The following is a 21,865-nucleotide window of genomic DNA, read 5'->3' as shown; positions in this document are numbered from 1 at the left end:
TGGAGAAAGTGCGGTTCAACATTGTTACCCACGAATTGTGCATCCACAGGCTCTAGCAAGTACAGATTGAAATATTTAGAAAAAAATAGCTGTGCTGAACATTGCAAGTTTTATCTGCCATTATCCCTCCAAAACTGAATAGCAATATGTACATTGTTGTAACTATATAGCATCTATGATATGTTAGATATTTTAGGCAGTATAAAGATCATGCAAAGTGTTTGGAAGCTTTATATAACTTATATGCAAACATAATGTTGTTGTTTGCATAAGGAATTCAATTATTTATGGATTTTTGGTGTCTGTGAGGGCTCCTGAAACAGATGCTTTATAGATACTTGGAGAAGACTATATAGGAGCAAGGACTGTATCTGGGATATGAAGTTTGTAAAAAAAAAAAAGGGGGGGGCTTTTGAAAGGTAATTGCATATGTCACTAATATCATTTCCCCTATGGAGATATTTACTATTCTCAGAAACGTGGGCTGAAGGCTGCCTGCCCAATACTGTGTACAAGTGGAATCTCTAGGGCTTTGTGAGCCTTGGTTGGTTTAATTGGAAGTGTTGCTCTTTGGGGATTCCATCACATTCTCCAGAACTTGCCTTCTCCCAGATCCAGCCTTGCTTTCATTTTCCTGTGGCAATTGTATAAATAATGCAGAGGTCTCACTGCAGAGAAGGAGCAATGAGACCCAGATGTCAAGTTCGGAAAACACAGCAGCTCAAAGCTGGCAAAGCAGAGCAGTAAACACAATCAGACCTGGGTGAGCCAAGGGAAGCTGGGGAAATGCTAAGGGAAGTGTTTGAACAGGGCTAACCTCATGAAGATGGAGGCCCAATTAGCTTGCAGAGAAACCAGACTTGGAGCAAGAGAGGAAGAAAGATGGGAAGGGGTGTGCAGAGCATAGCAGCGCAAGCCTGAATGAGGAATGGCAGAACCCACATCGTCATGAACTATATTAACCTTGCAATTAAGCTCAGACAAAATTCCTTGGGAGAGGCCCTGAGGAAAGGGATAGGGAGTAGAGCACAATCCAAAGTGCATCATTTACCTTGGATGGAGAAGAAATTAAGACCCTGCGAGGTGAATCAGTTTAGCCAAAAGTCAGAAGTCAAAACAAAGCACTTTAGCCCAAGCAAAACTATACACTGTATGGAGGCTTTAAATGCTTTTTTTTCTTTTCTTTTCATTTGTTTTTGTTTTGGAGAATAGTATGCTATTGGCTATTAATTTAAACCTCAATGTATGTATAATTACTAACTTCATTCTCACAACGTCTTTAAACTCACTCTCCAAGACCTGTGATTTTTTCCTCCTTACCAACATTCCCTTTGGTGTTATTTTAAAAGTAAATTTTAATTTGCATGTGCGTGTATATGTATGTGTGCATGAACATGTATATGTGTGAGCATATATGTGTGTATGTGTGTATGGGCGTATGGGCATATGCTATGGTGTAGAGGTTAGCAACTTCTGAAGTCTGTTCTTTCCTCCTATCATAAGTTCCAGGCGTAGAACTCAGGTCCTTGGGATTGCATTTCCTGTGCTTTACTCCCTTAGTATTGTACCAGCCTAAACTTCCTTTCTCTAGATATTCTTCTCTGTTGATTTCAGCTATGCCCTCATTGTGACTCTTGTTTGATATCTATTCTGAGATCCAGTCTTAAGCTCTTAACCTTTGTATGTGATCCTGGTTTTTCTCCTGGCTCAAATGCTTTAAAGCCTCCTTCACCATCTCCAGGAAACCATCCTGATCCCATAGAATGGCTCATAAATGCATTAATAACTAGCCTATTGCCCATGTTTCTAGCTTCCTAAAATCTAGCCTTTATTCACATTCTGTTTAATCTGAATTATAGCAATTCCGCAAAGGCATCACTTATTCTTTTTACTTGGTAAGATTCATCTGATGTTGTAGCACATCCCTGTGGCTTTCAAGACCACCATATTGCATTCCTCCGGAGGTGCCACTACTTGGAAGACATGTAAAACATTCCTCTCTAGAAGTTGGAAATATGGTTTTAGTTTTATTTCCAGAGAGTTAAGTTTGTCCTTCCACTAGCTTTCTTCTCTGGATACCATGTTTGTTAACTTTTGGAATCATCCCTACAAAATAGCTTCTGGATGGATCAACATAGAAAGGAAGAAACTGGGTTTGTGTATTAAGGCAAATTTTGACTCACATATTTTCTCACATACCCAATAATTGATACTTGAGCAAGTTATTTATTTGAAATTGAGTGTTCTTATTTAAAATGGGGACTAAGATGCCTATGTCATCATGGGATACTCACTGTTATAATCATCATGAAATACTCATTGTTATAAATTCATAATAACATTTACAATTTTTTGGCACATGATTATACAATTAAATGTTCTATAACATCCATTTTGTATAATTTCTTACCATGCCAGCTGGTGCCTCATAAGTATTGGATAACTATTAACTATTTATTATTGTTGCTGTGGAGGGCAACACTGAGTTATGCTAAAATTTCAATTTTTCCTGCCACATAGCAGGTAAGCATACTTTTTTATCAAATACATTGATGAGTGAGATAAGGTTGCTCATTGATCTATGAGTGTTGTGGTTTCCAAACTGGGCACAGTCACTACTATTATGGCAAATAATTTTACCGGAAGATAACAGAAAGTATCAATTTTTCAAGTTGGAAAGAAAAAGCTTTCTTCAACTGAAATAAGTTGATAATTTGCTTTGTAATTGCCCCCTGCAATTTGAAAGAGCACATGTTTCTTATAATTAACAGTCATTTATTTTTAGGGATGTCATTTGAGCAGTGAGCAGAACCATGTCTCTATTTCCTTCTGAATCCTCGGAGGCCATGGGAATCCTAGGGCTTAGCAGTGTTCATTCCCACAGGTGAATAGGTCTATAATTTGTCATTTACCTCAGCTTTCAGAGCCTGTAAGGATCAGGAGGGAAAAAAATAACAGCTTTTATCTCTATCTGAATCCAGCATTTAAGGAGCTCCTGTCACTGAGCAGCCTTCTGGCTTGATTGAGAAATCTGTTGCTAAGACACAGACTTCATTTGTTTGCACACTTTCCATAAGAATGGTGCATGTTTATTCACACAGACAAACGAAGATGTAAGAGATAAAGGTTGGTGGAAAGTTCACGATAGTAGATGATCAGACCTTAAACAGTTATTTTGTTGGCTCTTTTAGAAAAGAGGTTTTTCCAGACTTTGATCTTGGGACCAAGACCATCAGTCTTACATGGGAGCTTGTTAAAAAGACAAATTTCTCAGCCTCACTCAGACTTACTTGAATCTCAGAATTGCTGGAACAGGGCTCCAATGTCTGCTTTGTCAAGTCCTCCATGCTTTTCTGATGCATTTCAATATGTGAGACCCATTGTCCTGTAACATAGACTATCATCATCTCTATCTCATCCATCAATGGGATGTAAAAAGCAAGACATAACCTCAGTCAGGGTGGATGGTTTGAAAGAAGGTGCTCATTTTTAAGGCTCCTCACAACTCCTCCATGTACCCCCTAATCTGATAACTCAGATGAAATATGAACATAATATGAGAAAATAAGTGCACACCATGCCCAAGAAGGAAACAGTTTACAAACCAAAGGAATCATAAAGGTTTGCTAACAAAATTCTATGAAACCCAGGAAATACATGCAGGAATTTCTCTACATTACTTACGAGGTCAGACCATACTGTTAGATGAAAGTCCATGATCCAGAGCTCTTTCATTAGTTTGAATAACAGGTTATGAATTCACAAGCTTAACTCAGTGGTTCTCAGTCTTCCTAATGCTACAACCCTTTAATAGAGTTCCTCATGTTATGATGACCCCCAACCCCAACCATAAAATCATTTTGTTGCTACTTCATAACTGTAAGTTTATGATTGTGAATTGTTATGTAAATATCTGATATGTGACCTGTGTGCAGTTGGGACTGACAGATTGAGAACCACTGGCTTAATGAAGTGTTTGGTTGACACATTTGGTCAGTACTCACTCTTATTTAGTTAGGGTGTGATGCTTGAGCTTCCTCAGCACAGGGAGAGGTGAAAGCTTGGGAGATAGAACCTGGACTGCATTTATCTCATGACACCTAAGCCTACCACGTGGCTATAATAGGAGACATTTACTAAAGTACTAGCAATGCACCAGTGAAGGGGACATCTTTATCCTTGAAGAAACTCAGAAGCCATTCCTCAATAAAGTCTATGTCTGGCTTGTAGTAGATGCCACTATTGATGTAGGTCTTTGGTTTGGATAGGATATGGAATTCGAAAGTAGATAGGTAAAGGAATGGCCTTAACCATCAAATGCAACAGGGTGTGGAAGCCATTAAACATTGTTTACTGAGTATTTCCCACATCTAAATAAATGTAGATCCTCCACATGTCCTTTGCCTAGGGTTTGTATCCTATGCACATTTTACAGCTTTACTTTCCTTTTCTGAATAGGGTCTTATACAATTGCCAAGTTTGGCCTCAAACTCTTTATACGGCTCATAAATAGCCCTGAACTAATGATTCTTTTGGCTCTACCTACCAAATGCTATGATTATAGGTGTGTGTGACCACACGTAGCCTCACCTTGGCTTTTTATGACAATGTAGTTAAACTTGCCTGCTTATCTAATCTGGCTTTGTCTTTTAGTAAACGTTTAGTGATTCACATTATGTGTGTGTTGGAACTGAAATTTACCATTATGCTTAATATTTTATATTTGTTTCATGTATTCATATAGATTTCAATCCTGTCTACTATAGCAAGGATTTTTGAGAGAACAATATATATGTTTGATTTTTATTTATGTACCTTGAAATAACTCAGCATTCACCCCATTCTTCATAACTCCCATATTGATGAATCAAAGTATACCTTCTGTTAACATGTGAACTCATATATACTCTACCACCCTTAAAAAAGCATACTGGTAATTTATTTTTCTCATATTTTATGATGTCGTGTTACCATATTTACTTTCACATATTCTGCAGCCATTCTCCACATTATTACTCTGTGTATTAGAATGTCTTTGTTTGTTTGTTTGTTTGTTTGTTTTTGGACTTTGGTTTTTTCGAGACAGGGTTTCTCTGTATAGGCCTGGCTGTCCTGGAACTCACTCTGTAGACCAGGCTGGCCTCGAACTCAGAAATCCTCCTGCCTCTGCCTCCCAGAGTGCTGGAATTAAAGGCGTGAGCCACCACCACCCGGCTAGAATGTCATTTACATGTTATAAGAATTAAAATAGCGAAAAATTTTCTTTACCATTACGTTTTTTTTTGTTTGTTTGTTTGTTTGTTTTTTCTGGTGCTTTTCCAGTATATAACTGCTAGAGACTGCAATTTGGGAGACCACAATCATTTTTGGCTCAAAGTACTTCTGCGTCAGGAAAGGGATGGGTACTTGGACTCTTGGTGGCCACATTTTTATATTCTCTAATGACCTTTTTCTGTGTGGCCAGCAAAGCTAATGGGAAAATAAATACCTCTTATAGAAGAGTGAAGAAGTGTAGGGAGAAATAATTAGAACACAATACTAGGTATTAACAAATTTAAAACCTTGGAACTCTCCTGGTAGAGAGCTATATTGCATCTAATCTGCCACTTGGCTAGACCTGCAGGGTGTAGTCTCCCCAGTAGTACTTCTGGGTTGTTATGGAAAAGTACCTACTATGTGTATTGTATTCTTCTGTTTCTATCTGAGTGCCTTATGGGAATCTTATATCTGCATTCAACCAAGGGAGTATCTCCTTTATTTTCTTCCTCTTTTTTTTCAGGCTGGGGGAGAGAAGATTTATATGGAATCTAGAAATTATAATGCATTCTATACTGGAAAACTGCCACTCCTATAGGGTAGAATTCTTGATGCATCTTCCTTTAAGAAGGAGCTTTGTATACTTTGCTTGTCGTATGGTGGAAAGCTATTTATTTTGACTCAAATAACAGATTATTGTAACACTTAACTCTTTTTAGATAACAAATGACCCCCAGGTTTCGCATCTTAAACACTAGCTATGCTTTAAAGTTAATGATTTTGGGTAAGACTCATCCATGTCAACTGGATGATTCCTCTGGTCTGATGACTGTGGTCAGTAAAGAAACATATTCAACCCCTTGACAGCAATAGAACACAGGAATTGTAAAAGTCCTCGTATGTAACTTTTTAGGAGAATTTGGCGTTATCTTTTGGATTTCACATTTTTTTCTTATTATTAACATACTATTTTCAGGATTTTCTGTCACTGACAGCTTTCTTTAGACTTGCCAAGAAAATATATAAAAAGAATGTATTTTTCCTCTATACCAATGAGGCTGGCCATGTGACTTTCTTTAATCAATATGAGCAGATAGATATTTGCTTTGTTTTCAGAAAAGTTTCAGCAGATACACTCAGAGTCTACCCTGAGTATTGCTTTTCCATTTGATACAACTAGCATGTACTAAATTAGGGCTTCTCCCTCATCTGAAATTCTAGAGTGAAGTTAAATAGTGTAGTCTCATCTGTAGCATGAAGTGAACAAATAAACTGAGTTTTGAAAACCATTGATATTTAAGGGGTCATCATTTTTCACGTCAGTATTTGGAGAAGAATCCCAATTCTTCTTTATATATTTAATATAATCCCTTAAAATGGCTCTTTTATGTTTACTTTTCAATTGTCAAATTTTCATGTATATTTTTATAGCTGCCATTTTTTTTCTGTTTTCTTCCTTGGCTATGATTATATGTCCTCCCAATCATATGGAATTTTTTTTCAGAAGACCTAATTGCGACATGCATTTCTTCACATTCTGTTTCCCTCTAAGAGCTCTGCAATCTACCTTTTTCTCTGAGAGCTTTTATAATGCATCTGTTCCAGAGTCACCATGGTTCCCACGTGGCTGAGTATACAGCATCATTCTGACAACTTTGACATTTCAAACATGTAAGGGACCAGTGCACTAGCCTGGATTTATTTTCTCTTTCTGTTGCTGATTGTAGGTCTTCTGTGATTTCCATGGTCACTCCCAAAAGAAGAATGTATTCCTTTATGGTTGCAGCATGAAAGAAACTTTGTGGCAAGCAGGCTGCACTGTGGGTGAATCTGCCCTCTTGGAGGATGTCAGCTACAGGGTAAGTCATTCTATGGTATAGTATGATATATTATGATCACAACAGTACTGTGAGTGCACATTACCACTTATCTTTGTTTGTAGACAGGAGCTTTATCACTGACCTATATATTTAGTTTCTAGTCATCTCTTTTTTTCCTTAAAATAACCATCTGATTTTATCCATATTGTTATAATAGACGAAAAATAGATGTATCTGTATCCTGTCAACAATTGTGTTGAATAACACCACACTATCTGGTAATGATATTTCTTGTCTTCTCTATGGCACAGGAAATTGGTGACAAGAAGCCTTATTTTAATGTCTGGCTTTATAATTATTAACTGTGTGACTTATCTTTCTGCCACCTCTAAAATAAAAACAGAATAAATATTGTTTCTTTTACAAAGATTATGGGACTATCCCGAATACAAAAGAAACCAGAATATTGCTAAGGCTATTGTTTGCTTTCTACACACTGATGGTAAGGATTGACTGCTGAAGACAACACCTAAACAACTCATTGAACATGAAGACTTTGACACGAGTCCTACATAGAACCTTTACTTCTACAGACTAAAGGTTCATGGTACTAGAAGTTCCTCAGAATTCTACCAAAAGATAAATCAAACACCAACCTAGATAAAAATACTTCAGTCTCAATGGTAACTTGCCTAATACAGTAGTATAAAAGTTGTGGGAGTAATCATTCACTATCTATTTGGAATTAAGGCCATTCCATGAAATTGAACTCATGGCCAACACTTCTCAGGTGCCCAAGAACCTGTAGCTATATACACCTTGGACCTATGGGAAACCAAATACTACTGTTCTCCTCAAGGGACATAATGATAAAATGACTCCTAGAGACATTCTATTATATTCATAGATTAATGTCTAACTCATCCACCATTACAAACCTTCCTTTTGTAGTATATGGGAACAAATACAGAGTCATACCATTGGACAATGTGAAGAGAGTTAGAGACTCTGAAACACTCAGTCCTAAATGAGATTTCCCCAATAAATTATCTACTCAGGGCTCAGAGAACTCTGTGGAAGAGGAAATGGAAAGATGGTAAAGAGCCAGTGGGTATGGAAGACACCATGGAAACAAGGGATTCTAGAGGAAAGAGGATGGATGCTATCTATATTAACTTATAAAACAAAAGTATTTTAATACTTTTAAATACTTATAAAGACTGTAGTATCACGCAAAAGACCTGAAGAAATCTAAACCAATTGGGAGTGTCAGTACTGAGAAGGGAACCTGATACAAGTTCCCATGCCTAACCCAAAGCTATCTCAAATGATAATTACTTACAAAGGGAAAATTACTTTTCTCCAACAGAATCTCACTAGGTATACAAACAATACTTAAGGGCAAGCATCATGTCAAGCAGTAGATGGCTAAACATAAAATGAAACCAATGATATTTTGGGAGGATTTTTGCTGTATAATGGTTTGTGATTTTTTTAAACTTTACAGGTCTTTTACTGATATAGTATGGTTTCCAATTTCTTTTTATGAGTTTCTGTATATAAGAATGTGTGTGTCTTTGTGTCTCTTTGTGGGATTTTTCATCCTTTTTGTGATTTTTCTTTCTGTTTTTATTTTTTTGGTTTATCTTTTTCCTGTTCTGGTTTTGTTTTGTTTTACTTTATTTTATTACTTTTGATGTTTGTTTGCTTCCTTTCCTAATGAGAATGAGAAAGGATGTAGATTTGGTTGGGTGAAGAGTTGGGGAGGATGCAGAAGGAGATGAGGCAGAGAAAATAATAATAATAACATAGTGTATGAAAAACAAAAGTATTTTAAATTTTAAAAAGGCCAGGATAAGAACACACACATACTTTTTCTCTTACACATACAAGCACATACTCAGAGATACATAGAAACAGAGAAGTGGGATGGGAAAAATATGTCACAAGATCTAGATATAAGAACAATAAAAAGACTAATATATGGCCTGTATATAATCTAGTGTTATAGAAATATATATATATATATATATATATATATATATATATATATATATATATATGTACAGAGGAAACCTCAGAGCTCATTGAATAGGAAAAACTCCAAAAGACTTGAAAATTGACCACAACTTGTCCCTCCAAACTTACCTATAAGCCAATAAAAATAAAGGGAAGCTGTATAGGCTCAAGATGTTGGAGGGCAATATTTTTCCATATTATTAGCTAGTCACCATGTTGAGCAGACTCAGACAAATAACAAATTTAAATATATATTTTAAAAACTCATACTGTGGCACATATCACAATAAGATAAGGAGATTCTTTAGATTAATCTAGGGAAGTAGTAAAATTCTAAAAAGATATTTAGAAAACATAGCATGTGGGAAAGCTACAAACACCATAAATTTTATGATATTCAGTTTTCTTCTAAAAGCTATAAACATTATAAAAATGATGAAAATGAGCCTAATTCATATGAGCCTTATTTAGGACACATTGTAAGACAATTACAATTGACTCTGAGAATACCACAGTTTAAGTATTTTCAAGAGTTTCACACTCTCTTCTGGGTACCAAAGCAGAGATGGCATGTCACAAAATTTCTTATTTGCTAGTATACTCTCTTTTTGTTAATGTTTTTTCAACCTCCTCATTGAGGCAGGGCCCTATTGGGTCTATTGATGGTATATTAATAATAAACCTTTCATTCATAGAAAAAAGAAAGAAAATATAAATTACCAGTCAGGAATGAAAGAGTAAGCTTCTCGGCAGAACCTAAAAATTATAACTGTATTTTTTTGTGTGGTTCTTGTTGTTGTTGTTGTTGTTGTTGTTGTTGTTGTTGATAATGACAAGTCAAATGGATAAAATATTTGCAGGATATAAACTATGAAATTTGACTCAAAGAGACAGAGAATTAAGTGTATTTCAAGAAAATAAATTGAATTGCAAATATAAGCATCCAATAAATAAATACCTACAGCCTAATAAATGTTGGTAAATTTGAGCTGACTTTCAAGACGTAAATAATATTTAGTATGAAAAGGAATTACTGAGAAAATAGAAGAGGAATATTTGCTAACACTTTATGAAGCCTGAATTGCCTTAGTAGTAAAGCCATGAAAAAACCATCATAAGGAAAGATATTGACAGCCCAATGATTCTTGGAAATGTCTGCAAAAGCTATTTTTCCAAAATATGTCAACCCAAAAGCATGTTAAAAATTCTCATTGTAGCAAGTTGGGGCTTTAGCTCATGAATGCAAATCAAATATTTAGAAATAAATAATTTCATATTTCTTTCAGTTAACCAATTGACAGATTCCATCATCTCAACAAAAACCCTCATTTAAAATTAAACCTTGAAAAGGGAAAATTTTTAACCTAAAATCAGGTAGCTAAAGTACCCTAAGATGGGCATCAGTAGGATGGCTCAGCTGGACAGGAAAGTGTTTCTAAGTGGGAAGACTTGAGACCTTCATGGTAGAAAGAACAAACTATGGCAGTCTGTCTCTTACTTCCCTGGGTACTACAACACCCTTTTCCTGCACAAATGTAAAAGAAGTTTTAAGTATGATCTGTGGTATCATATTCAATGGTAAATGTGTGAATATTTCACCCCCCCCAAAGTAGGAACAAAACAGGATTGTTTGCTCTTGCTACTTCTGTTCAAGACCTCATTAGATATTCTAACAATCACAACATAAGCAAATTATTAAAGAGGACCATTTAGAACAGAAATGAAACTTTTATGAACTGATAGAATGATACTTTTATGTATTAAAATCCTACAGAATCCTCAAACCTAAACTATTGAAAATAGCATACATCTTTAGCAATGGAGCAAGATATGCGATTAATATCAAATTAGGTGTGTAAGCGCTATATGAGTCAAAAATAGTCCTGAAATAAATTCCATTTGCAATAATAATCAAACCAACATGATTTGTAGCAGATTTAATAGAGAAAAATCAATGTATTAAACCTGCTAAAACAGTGATAGAAATTGAAGGAGTCCCAAATACATTGAAGTTACAAATTATGTTATAAATACAAATTAATGTATTGAAAGATCCAATATTTTTGAAATGGAATTTTCTCTACACTTTCTATAGATTCAACACAATTTCTATCAAAATCTCAGCAGGCTTTTGTATTGATATTGACAAGCCAATATTAAACACAAGAGAGCCAGAATAGTTGAAGCAATTTCAAAAGAGAAAAACCTTAGTAGATTATTTATATGATTTAAAAATTTAAGAGAAACCTGCAGAGCTCAAGAAAATGTCCCCTTGCCATGCTGATCAAAGCTTTCTACTTATGGCTGCCTTTGACCTAAGAAACTTGTGCATAGCATAGAGTACACTGGATTATAAAGTGCTTATGAAAACTTAATTATAAATTTTATAAAGTTATTTATTTTGAAACAACTCATTGGTATATACATTATTTTTGATTAATTAAAGGTAATTATAAAAATTCACACTTATGAGATAGAGATGCTTAAACTTTTCTAGTTTTATTTTTTCATTTTTGTTTTTATAATCACATAATTTCTTTCCTCTTTCCCATGGCTTTCTATACACCTCTCTTTGTCTTCTTAGAAGTTAATGACTGCCTTTTTCGTTAACTGTTGTTGCATACATATATGCATGTTTATATATACATATATTCCTAAATATATCCTGTTTAGTCTGTGTGTTTTAAATGTGGACATTTGTTATTTGATAACCAATTGTCTGGGGAAGATGTTTTTTCATTCTTAGAATTCCTTAGTTTTCTGTTGTTATTTGCCAAGATTTGAGGCCTTGGCCTTTTTTGCCCATTCACTTTGGTATTTTGATGTCATTCTTGCTCAGTACATGTTTAGCAGCCATATTGGTGAGTCTTTACAGGTGAGTTTCTGACATTACTAGGAGACAAGGTCTTGTAGCTAGGTACCTAATGCTTTGGCTAGTGCAATCTTTCTAATCCATCTTCTGCAATGTTTCCTGAGGCTCAGGAGCATGGTTACTTATGGTTGTATCTATTGGGACTTCACAATATACAGATGTATCTAAAGGCTTCACAACTTCATTTTGTTTGGATATAGTTTTCTGTCATGGTCTCTATCTTTTGCAAAGAAAATTTTCATTGATAAGGGGTGAGTACTATATGAATATAAGAATGAATATTTTGATTGCAGTTGAGTATAGAGTGATTTATTTAAAGTGATGCTTGTAGGTTTCTCATCCAAGGTTTATAATTTCATTAACTTTGGGTAGTTGGTTAGGTTCCAGGTATCCAGTATAATTTCCCTCCTATTGAGCAGGTCTTAAGTCCAATTACGGAACTGCTGGTTACTGCCAACATATGAGTGCCTTGCAGTTTTAGAGCAATCATACCCTTAGGGTAGGCTCAAGGGATCAGAGATGGGTAGGACTAATTTATGCTTCTTTCTTTGGAAGCCTGCATGGCACTTTCTGGTTTCAGGAAAGTTAGTCTTCAGGAGGAGATATTCAGGTCAATTTCAGCTCAGGGATCTGTGAACCCTGAGTCTGAAGTGTATATTGTTTTCAGTAATAAGGACTTACTTTCTCATTCTGAGGGGCAAGAAAGGGCAACAGCAACAGACTATAATGTTTTAGGATTCTCTTGGTAACTGTGACCAACAACTCAAAAGAGGGCTTCGCATGCCTGATGTTAGGATTTTTGTTAGATGTTGTCTGGGGCTTTGGGGAAGTATTGTTAGTCCAGATGAGAAAAATCTGTTTAAAATGTAGAGATACAGACTTATGAGTATTGTGGGTTTTGTTGTTGGTTTTAGATAGATAGCTAATAATATAATTCCTTAAGAATTTTTCAGACATCCTGACTGTTGTTTCATCTTGTCTCTGTTGGGTATCTTCTTCCTCCTCTCTAATTAGAGTTCCTGTTTCCCATTTCTCTGATCAGATTGCTTATACTCTGCTACTTCCATCACTACCCTGGCAATGGTCCCTTTTGACTTCTCTGGTTTCTCAATTACTCCAGGATATATATTTACATCTCAGGATTTGAACCTAGGAGCCACTGATGATAAAGAATATGCAAAGTTTGCCTATTGGTGTCCAGGTTACCTTACTCAACATTATCTTTCTGGTTTCATCTTTTAATCTGCAAAGTTTAAAATTACATTTTTCTTTACAGCTGAATAGCATTTCATAGTGTATGTGAACCACATTTTCATCATCCTGTCATCAGTTACACAATATTTAGGTGGTTTCCATTTTCTATCTATTCTCGGTATAAAAGCAATGAGCATGGCTGAGCAAATCTATGTGGAATAAGATGTTTATTCCTTTGGGTATATACTAAGGAGTGGTATAGCTGGAACATAGGGTAGATTAATTTTAAGATTTTGAGCATTCTCCACACTGATTTCCATAGTGGTCTTGTCTCTTTGCAATCCCATCAACACTGAAAGAGGTGTCTTTTTCTCCACATCCCTTTCGAATTTTGTTCTAGGTTGTTTTGCTGACTTTTGCCCATCTGGCTGAAATAGGATGAAAGCTTAATGTTTGTTTTCTTTAATTACCCAGAATGAGAATTTTTTTTTGAGATATTTCTTTAGCAGTATTTTTTTTTTATTTGAGAAATTGCTATTCAGATTCCAGGCCCATATTTTTGAACTAGCCATTATTTTCATTCTTTGTGTTTTGAGTTCGTTGTGTGGTATGGATATTAATACTCTGTCACAGTTAAAACTGTCAAAGAGTTATTGTCTATTCTGTGGTCTTCCTCTTTACCTAGGTGTTACTATCGTGCCATAGAAGCAGTTTTAGTTCTTATGAAATCCCAATTCTTAGTTGCTGGTCTCAATTTTGTGTCAAACATGGTCCTACTCAGAAAATACTTTGCTGTACATCTATCATATAAGGCACTGCTTAGGATTCTCTTCTAGAAATTTCAGTGTTTCAAGTTTTACATTTAGGCCTTTGATCCACTTGGAGTGAATGGTTGTGCAAGGTGATGGGTATGGGTCTCATTTTAACCTGCCTGTCGATATCTCGATTTCCTAGCCCCATTTATTGAAGACGATTTCTCCCCACTTCTTGTTTAGAATTCTTTGTGAATTATTAGGTGTCTCAATTTATGTGTACTCATGTTTGGGCCTTTCATTTTGTTCCATTGGCCTACATGTGAGATTTTGTGACACTACCATATTTTTTTATTATTATTGCCCTATCACATATCTTAATATCTGGAATGACAATACCTTCAGCATCCCACATTATTCTTTGTTTAGGGCATCCTGGGTCTTTGTAGTTCCATATGAATATTAGGGCTGTATTTTATATGTCTATGAAAAATGTTCTGGATTTTCCAAATTTGGGGGTTGTATCTTCCTTTTTTTTTTTTTCTTTTTGCTGTATATGCACTTAGAACTCTAAGATTCCCACATTTGGTTGTTCCCAATATGTTCCAGAAGTTTTGTTGTGTTATGCTTTCATTTTTCATTTAGTTCCAAGAATTTTTTAATTCTTTCTTGATTTCTTCTTTGATCAGTTATTTAGTAATGAGTTATTTAATCTTCATGAGTTTGCATTTTTTCTATCTATTGTAAGTTTTATTACATGGTTGTCTAACAGGACACAGGAAGTTATCTCATTCTTTTTGAATCCATAAATATCTGTCACATATACCAAGATATGGTCTACTTTAGAAAATCCTTGATGCATCAGGGGTAGAGAGTCTGTATTCTGAATATATCTGTCGGACTCATTTGATGTATGTTATCAATTAATTCTGATGTTTCTTTTTATTTACTTGTGTAATGGTCTGTCTATTAGAGAAAGTGGGATCCTTAAATCACCTATTACTAATGGATTGATATTAATTGATGTCTTTAAATCTATAGAATATCTTAAAAGAATATACAGCACAGTTTGGTAAATACATGTTTAGTATTGCAATGTCTTCTTAGTTAACTGTTCATTTGGTTATAATGAATAACTTGTCTTCATCCTTCAGATTAATTTTACATTGAAGTACATTGTGTCAGGTATTGGGATAATGATGCCTTCTTGCTTCCTCATCTTACTTGACTGTATTTATTTTGTCCTTCCTTTTACACTAAGGTTCTGCCTAATGTGTTTTCATGTAAATTATGGATTTTGTTTCTTGCTTCATTCAGTCATCTTGTTTTTTGATAAGAGAATTGAGGCCACTGATATTTATATGTATTATTAAAATATGAGTTTAAAGCTTCTTCTATCCATCCATTCTCCAATCACCTCCCTCCTTTTTTTCTCTGTCCTTATATTCCCCTCCAATGCTAGATCAATCCTTTTCAGGATCAGGACCTTCTCCATACTTCTTCATGAGAGTCATTTGTTATGCGATTTGTGCCTTGGATATTCAGGGCTTCTGGGCTAATTAATATTCACTTATCAGAGATTGCATTCCATGTGTATTCTTTTGTGACTGGGTTACCTCACTTAGGATGATATTTTCCAGATCAAACCATGTGCCTAAAAATTTTGTGAATTCTTTGTTTCTAATTGCTGAGTAGTATTCCATTGTGTAAATATACCACATTTTCTGTATCCATTCCTCCTTTGAGGGGCATCTGGGTTCTTTCCAGCTTCTGGCTATTATAAATAAGGCTGCTATGAATATTATGGGACATATGGGGAAGGGAGATCCGGGAAAGGGGAAATCATTTGGAATGTAAACAAAGAATATAGAAAATAAATAATATATATATATATATATATATATATATATATATATATATATATATATATAAGATAGCACTCCCCACCCCAACTTCAAAGCCTAGCACTTCCCTGGGCTTCAAGGACTAGCACCTGGTCTTCAAGGACTAGCACACCATCCCCTCTCAAAGTAACTGTTTGCCCAAGATAACCTATAACCTTCTGCTGAGCCATAAATTGCTGCTGATCTCCCCATTCCTTATGGCATAGATCATTGCCTGAGCATCCCCTCCCCTTTTTCTTTATAGTCTTCTTTAAAAACACCCAGCTGCAGCTGCACTGGGTGGAACACCTGTGTCCCTGTGCAGGACATGAAAGGGGCCCCAGTGCACAGGAGAATTAAACCTCATGTGTTTGCATCAAAAAATAAAAATAAAAATAAAAAAAAATAAAATATGAGTTTAAATTGTTTTCACTGTGCAGCTGATTTTTACTGTTATTATTTGTTTTCTCAATGATACTTTATGTTTTACTAATGATGGCTTTATGTTTCTTTCTATGGTCTCTTTATCATGCTAATTCTTCTTTTAAGCCCAAAATAGTGCCTCTATTTTCTTCATTTTTTGTTGGTCTGGTAGAATTTTTTTCTATCATTTTATTTGTTTACATTTCAAATGATATCCCACTTCCCATTTATCCCTCCATAAACCCCTCAGCCCATCCTCCTGTCTTCCACCCCCTTTGCCTCTATGAGGGTGTTCCTCCATCCATTAATCCACTCCCAACTCACTGCTTCTCATCCTTCTACACTGGGGCATTGAGCCTGCATAGGACCAAGGGCTTCCCCCTATTGATGTCAGATAAGGCCATCCTCTGCTACATATGTATCTGGATCTATGGCTCCCTCCACGTACAATCTTCGGTTGGTGGTTTAGACCCTGGGAGCCTGGATGATACAGTTAGTTAATATTGTTCTTCCTATGGGGTTGCAATCCCCTTTGGCTCCTTCAGTCCTTTCCCTAGCGCTACCATTGGGTTCCCCTGGCTTAGTCCAAGGTTTGACTGTGAGTATCTGCATCCGTTTTGCCCTATTGACAATGTCCTTCGCCTTAGAGAAGCTTTTCAATTTTATGAGGTCCCATTTGTTGATTGTTGATCTAAAACCAGGAGCCATTAGTATTTTGTACAGGAAATTTTCTCCTGTGCCCATGTATTTGAGGTTCTTTCCCACTTTCTATTCTAATAGAGTCAGCATATCTGGTTTTATGTGAAGGTCCTTGATCCATGTGGACTAGATCTTTGTATGAGGAGATAAGAATGGATCAGTTTGTATTCTTCTATGCACTCAACACCAGTCAGTTGTGTTTCTTTAAAATTGTTTATACTCAGGGCCGAAATCAACCAAGTAGAAAGAAAGAGAACCATACAAAAAATCAACAAAACCAGGAGCTGGTACTTTGAGAAAATCAACAAGATAGATAAACCCTTAGCCAGACTGACCAAAGGGCACAGAGAAAGTATCCAAATTAACAAACTTAGAAATGAAAAGGGAGATATAACAACGGAAACTGAGGAAATCCAAAAAATCATCAGATCCTACTACAAGAGCCTGCACTCAACACAACTGGAGAATCTGGAGGAAATGGACAATTTCCTTGACAGATACCAAATACCAAAATTAAAACAGGACCAACTAGACCATCTAAACAGTCCCATAATGTCTAAAGAAATAGAAGGAGTCATAGAAAGTCTTCCAACCAAAAAAAGCACAGGACCAGATGGTTTCAGTGCAGAATTCTATCAGACCTTCAAAGAAGAGTTAACACCAATACTCTTCAAACTGTTCCACAAAATAGAAACAGAAGGAACACTACCCAATTCCTTCTATGAAGCCACAATTACGCTGATACCAAAGCCACACAAAGATCCAACAAAGAAAGAGAACTTCAGACCAATTTCCCTTATGAACATCGATGCAAAAATACTCAATAAAATTCTTGCCAACCGAATCCAAGAACACATCAAAACGATCATCCACCATGATCAAGTAGGCTTTATCCCGGGAATGCAGGGTTGGTTCAATATACGGAAATCCATCAATGCAATCCACTACATAAACAAACTCAAAGAACAAAACCACATGGTCATTTCATTGGATGCTGAAAAAGCATTTGACAAAATTCAGCATCCTTTCATGCTTAAAGTCTTGGAGAGAACAGGAATTCAAGGCCCATACCTAAACATAGTAAAAGCAATATACAGCAAACCGGTAGCCAGCAACAAACTAAATGGAGAGAAACTTGAAGCAATCCCACTGAAATCAGGGACCAGACAAGGCTGCCCCCTTTCTCCTTATCTTTTCAATATTGTACTTGAGGTACTAGCTCGGGCAATTCGACAACATAAGGAGGTCAAAGGGATACAAATTGGAAAGGAAGAAGTCAAACTTTCATTATTTGCAGACGACATAATAGTCTACCTAAGTGACTGAAAACATCCTATGGAAAAAAGATAGCCTTTTCAACAAATGGTGCTGGTTCAACTGGAGGGCAGCATGCAGAAGAATGCGAATTGATCCATCCTTGTCTCCTTGTACTAAGCTCAAATCCAAATGGATCAAGGACCTCCACATAAAGCCAGACACTCTGAAGCTAATAGAAAAGAAACTGGGGAAGACCCTTGAGGACATCGGTACAGGGAGAAAGTTTCTGAACAGAACACCAATAGCATATGCTCTAAGATCAAGAATTGACAAATGGGACCTCATAAAATTACAAAGTTTCTGTAAGGCAAAGGACACCATCAAGAGGACAAATCGGCAACCAACAAATTGGGAAAAGATCTTCACCAATCCTACATCAGATAGAGGGCTAATATCCAATATATATAAAGAACTCAAGAAGTTAGACTCCAGAAAACCGAACAACTCTATTAAAAAATGGGGTACAGAGTTAAACAAAGAATTCACACCTGAAGAACTTTGGATGGCGGAGAAGCATCTTAAAAAATGCTCAACTTCATTAATCATTAGGGAAATGCAAATCAAAACAACCCTGAGATTTCATCTTACACCAGTCAGAATGGCTAAGATTAAAAATTCAGGAGTCAGCAGGTGTTGGAGAGGGTGTGGAGAAAGAGGAACACTCCTCCACTGCTGGTGGGGCTGCAAATTGGTACAACCACTCTGGAAATCAGTCTGGCGGTTCCTCCGAAAACTGGGCACCTCACTTCCAGAAGATCCTGCTATACCACTCCTGGGTATATACCCAGAGGATTCCCCACCATGTAATAAGGATACATGCTCTACTATGTTCATAGCAGCCCTATTTATAATTGCCAGATGCTGGAAAGAACCCAGGTATCCCTCAACAGAAGAGTGGATGCAAAAAATGTGGTATATCTACACAATGGAGTACTATTCAGCCATTAGAAACAATGAATTCATGAAATTCTTAGGCAAATGGATGGAGCTAGAGAATATCATACTAAGTGAGGTAACCCAGACTCAAAAGGTGAATCATGGTATGCACTCACTAATAAGTGGTTATTAACCTAGAAAACTGGAATACCCAAAACATAATCCACACATCAAATGAGGTACAAGGAGAAAGGAGGACTGGCCCCTGGTTCTGGAGAGACTCAGTGAAACAGTATTCGGCAAAACCAGAACAGGGAAGTGGGAAGGGGTGGGTGGGAGGACAGGGAAAGAGAAGGGGACTTAAGGGACTTTCAGGGAGTGGGGGGCTAGAAAAGGGGAAATCATTTGAAATGTAAATAAATTATATCGAATAAAAAAATTAAAAAAAAATTGTTTATATTCCTTGTTATTTGCTTATTTGACCTAGCTCCTATATTTTTTCTTTGAGTCCCAGTATTCTATCTTCTGCTTGATTCACTCTACTTGTAAGGCTTTCCTTTGAGATTGCTCATTGAGTTATTGGGGTTCTTTTCAACTTCATCTTCACTTAAGCTGGAATCCTCTTCCATGTTTTTCTTAACTTCTTACTGAATTTCTTTCACAAGTCCTGGATTGTCTTCATCATAACTATCAGTCCTATGTTTGTGTTTTCTCAGGCATTTATTCTTTTAAAATTCTTCTTATCTTTAATTTTATTAGGTTGTCTCTTTGTGTCTTCCTTAAATTTCTTGAATTTTTTAAACAAATTTAGGACTGTTCCTTTAAATTCTGTGTGTTCTGTACTTCATCAAAGCAATCTCCATCGACAAATATTTTACAGGACAGGTAGTTTCAGGGGCAAAGATACTGACTGGAATTTTCATATTTGTACTACTTTGAATGAAAATGACCCCATAGGCTTATAGTCATGAGGGAGTGGGACATTATATATATAGCGTTTATGTGCCAAAGAATAACTATTGATTTGTAATTAAACCATTCTTTTCCCATAAGTCTAGAAAGTTTGTATATACAGAAATAACAGTGTAATTCATAATATGTATTAGCTTCAAATCTGAGCTAATGTGTTTGTTAGTATTATGTGCATACATAGCGTTGTGTGTTCAGAACCAAGGCTCTAGTGAAGTTGCTTGATTCTGTACAGATGAGACTGCCAGAAAAAGTCTTAGATTCTTTGTATATTTGATTTTCAATCATATTTTGGTCATTTCATGCTAAGAAACATTTTGATGTTGCCAGTTTTGTACCCTTACACTCATATGTGCCTGTGATATGTATATCAGCTGGAATAGGAATAACAAAAATACTTTTACAACTATTTCTTTTCAGAAGATGCCAAGACAGTATAGTTGGGGAAACAAATAGCCTACCCAGTAAATAACATGGGAAAGATTGATTTACTACATGGAAAAAGAAGAATTTAAACCTTTAATGCACAACTTATTTAACATTTAATTTATATTAGGTCATAGGATTAAATATAAGAATCCATTATAAACACTTTAAGTATATACTCTACTAGAAAATTTTTGTAAATTTTGGTCAATCTTAACCTACCTTGATAGCATCCTTACTATCAGGACCATAAATTGTAGCTAAATTGTACTTTAACAATTTTAAAGTGTTTTATTTTCTCTTCAAAAATATTATGTAGAGAATAGAAAGATATGCCTTCGACTGGAAAGTATTTTGGCATAATCCATGTGTCAAAGAAATTTTAGCTAGAATACATGCTTGAATTATAAAAGAAAAGAGAAAAAAAACAACCTATGGCTTTAAATGGAGGAAACCTGATTAAATGTTTCACCAAAACCAAGGAATGGTCATATGGCCAAGATGAATTCTATGAATTACACATATTCATTAGATAATTTAAAACGTAAAATTTTAGTAAGATAACAGTACACAATCAGTAGGCTGACCTTGGTATAAGAGACTGTGATTATTATCTATTGCCAAAATATTTAGAAATGAGAAACATCATATTCATTGATGCTAAAAAGTATATGCTGGAAAACATTGTCAGGTTCTTAACAATTAAAAACAAATCAACAGAAATTAATAAACATTGCTCTTTAATAATTCTTAATATTGATGGTCTCAACTTCCCCCCAAAATACCAAGCTGACTAACAGATTGGATGAAAAAACATGATTCGACTTTTCGCTGCATCCAAGAATCACACCACACCATCAAGGATAGATACTGCCTCAGGGTAAAAGGATAGAAAAAGGTATTCCTAGCAAATGGAGTCAGGAATCATGAAGGTGTATCTATTTTAACATTTTACAACATAGATTTAAAAACAGAACTAACCAAAAGAGATAAGGAAGAACATTATATGCTCATTTAAGGAAAATGCCACATGAGGATATTAAAATACCACATGAGGATATTAACATCTATGTACTGAAAACAAAAACAGATAAATTCATATAAGACACACTAGTAAATCTCAAATCATTTATTGACCCTCACACAAGGATGGCATACCCTGATCCTGTCAAAAGACAATTTATTCAGGCAAAAAACAACAATAACAACAACAATAACAAACAAAACAAAAAGAAAACCAAAAAGACCAAACGGAAATATTAAATAACATCATAAATTAAATGGACTTAGAAGACATCTTCAGAAAATTCTATCCAAACATTAAGAAACAAACTTTCATTTCAGCAACTCATGAAACTT

General features: G+C 35.6%; 1 protein-coding gene across 1 annotated transcript in view; it reads left to right on the top strand.

Annotated features, from left to right (window-relative positions):
• Nucleotides 1-21,865, top strand: part of Agbl1 (AGBL carboxypeptidase 1) — a 907,135-nt gene that overhangs the window by 496,404 nt on the left and 388,866 nt on the right. Inside the window, exon 20 of the mRNA XM_052186269.1 lies at nucleotides 6,984-7,115. Within this exon, the coding sequence (XP_052042229.1) occupies nucleotides 6,984-7,115 (132 nt within the window). The remainder of the gene's footprint in view (nucleotides 1-6,983; nucleotides 7,116-21,865) is intronic.

This window comes from Apodemus sylvaticus, chromosome 1 (genome assembly GCF_947179515.1).
Source record: "Apodemus sylvaticus chromosome 1, mApoSyl1.1, whole genome shotgun sequence".
In the NCBI taxonomy this organism is placed as follows: domain Eukaryota; kingdom Metazoa; phylum Chordata; class Mammalia; order Rodentia; family Muridae; genus Apodemus; species Apodemus sylvaticus.
This window is presented reverse-complemented; position numbering and strand designations above follow the sequence as displayed.